The following is a 1,912-nucleotide window of genomic DNA, read 5'->3' as shown; positions in this document are numbered from 1 at the left end:
CAGGTAATTCAGCTTCTGGTAGTGTGTACTCTATTTAAGGCTGTGCTGTTAATGACTGAATTGTTTCTCCCTGTAAGGTTATTTTGCCTAATACACTTGATCTCCTCCCACTAAGAACAGAGAATATCTGTATGATACATCTGTGTGTCCTGAACTACTCTCCACTTTCCATAATTAATAAAGAAAACTTGTATCTGGTTTACTATAGAACTATATAACTCAAAAGGGATTTAATTTTTATTTTCCTTATTCTAGGTTTTCTGCGGAAAGTCTACAGCATTCTTTCTATCCAAGTTCTACTGACCACAGTCACATCTGCAATTTTTCTATACTCTACTGGACTGCAGGCATTTGTTCATGAAAGGTAAATATTAAAATGAAATGGAGCTGTTTAGCATGTGTTAAGTATAGTTTGTGCAGTTTGTTGCTCTGGAATGCCTCAGTATTCCTAACCATTTTTAAACACTGTTTTGATTCTGTAATAGAAATTTTGTAACTTGATTAGGAAATTTCTTCTCTGACATTTTTCTCCTTGATTTATTATAAAATTCTTCTTTTTCTTCTCCTTCCTCTTCTTCTTCTTCTTCGTATTAATGTCAATAAATACTAATAGCTTATTTTAATGCCATGAAAACTTACACATGAGTTGCAGAACATCTCAATTACTGACATGTTCTTGGTCTAAGTGCTCTTTGGAACGTTGTTGTTTATAGGTACTACTTCCAAAAAGCAGAATTGTCTTATTCTTCTTCTTCCCTCTATCTTCTTTTGGGTTTGGATTTGTTTTGTTTTCCCCTGAAAACTACTCTGCTAAAATTCCTGTGGGCTTGCTTCTTTTTGCCTCTCAGATTTTCATGATAAAAATATAAGTCTCAAAATCCAAACTGTGGTGAATGGACCAGGGAAAAGAACAGCTGGGGAAAAGAGAGCACTGAGTCCAGTTTCTGTTTTGCTCCAAGTACTCTTGCAGACTTTGCTTTTACTTTCACTTCAAAGTGCATATATAAAGGAAGGAGGATCAAAGTTTCAGTTTCTGTATAAACTATAGTGTATACAACAGAGGTTAAACTACAGTTTTCTACTTTAATCTGATAATTTAAAATTGTTCTGCTTGCTTAGAACTGTTGTGATTTGGTGTTTGGTGTTGGTCCAGTTTTTTCTTGGAGGGCTGCTTGAATGAATTAGCAATACTTACTGGTCAGTACTGATTTTCTTTGCTGCAGTTAGTGGCCTTGTTTGTTGCATTCAGGTGTTTATAAAAAACAGTTCCCTGAACGTGGAGTTCATAAAAGGCAAAAATTTCATATTAGTATTAGTTTTGTATAGATGGATTTCCTTCTTTATATGGGTTCATTTCCAGGTGATGGATTCCTGGACAATCTTTAGCTTCAGTGTGAAAAAGTTGTCTTTACTTGTGACTACTATTTTAACTGATTATCTGTAGTGGTGTGTTTTAGAACACACCACTAGTGTGTTTGGGGTTTTTTTTAGTTTTATTATAAATGTGCATTACATTTACTTTGGATATCTTTAGATGATCACTTAAGAACTTGGGTTTATATAAACTAGGTTTCAATCTTATAGATACTTGATTTTAATTACTTTTTTTTTCTGTATGGAACTTTACAGACCTGCCTTGCTTTTGATATCTGGGATTGGATCTTTGGCAATAATTGTGGCACTGACCCTCTACAGACACCAGCACCCTGTTAATTTATACCTGCTTTTTGGATTTGTAAGTGTTAATAAATTTGATTTTAATAGTCCTTAGAATATCTTGCATTGTGATGAACTCCTTGAAACTAGTGGTGGTAATTTGTTTTTCTTATATTCCTTGAAAGATGTTCTATGTACTTATGGAGGCCTGAGTTACTTTTTTGGAGATTCTGTCCACAGGTTGTTCCTAGATAGC

At 34.2% G+C, this 1,912-nt stretch overlaps 1 protein-coding gene across 1 annotated transcript in view; it reads left to right on the top strand.

Annotated features, from left to right (window-relative positions):
* Nucleotides 1-226: 226 nt before the first annotated feature.
* Nucleotides 227-1,912, top strand: part of TMBIM4 (transmembrane BAX inhibitor motif containing 4) — a gene marked incomplete at its 5' end in the record, with an annotated part of 5,995 nt that continues 4,309 nt past the window's right edge. The window contains 2 exons of the mRNA XM_009082631.1: nt 227-364; nt 1,630-1,735. Of these exons, the coding sequence (XP_009080879.1) occupies nt 227-364; nt 1,630-1,735 (244 nt within the window). The remainder of the gene's footprint in view (nt 365-1,629; nt 1,736-1,912) is intronic.

The sequence above is a fragment of the Acanthisitta chloris genome, unplaced genomic scaffold (genome assembly GCF_000695815.1).
Source record: "Acanthisitta chloris isolate BGI_N310 unplaced genomic scaffold, ASM69581v1 scaffold35520, whole genome shotgun sequence".
Classification (NCBI taxonomy): Eukaryota; Metazoa; Chordata; class Aves; order Passeriformes; family Acanthisittidae; genus Acanthisitta; species Acanthisitta chloris.
Note: the sequence above shows the minus strand (reverse complement) of the source record. Positions and strands in the feature narration are given on the sequence as shown.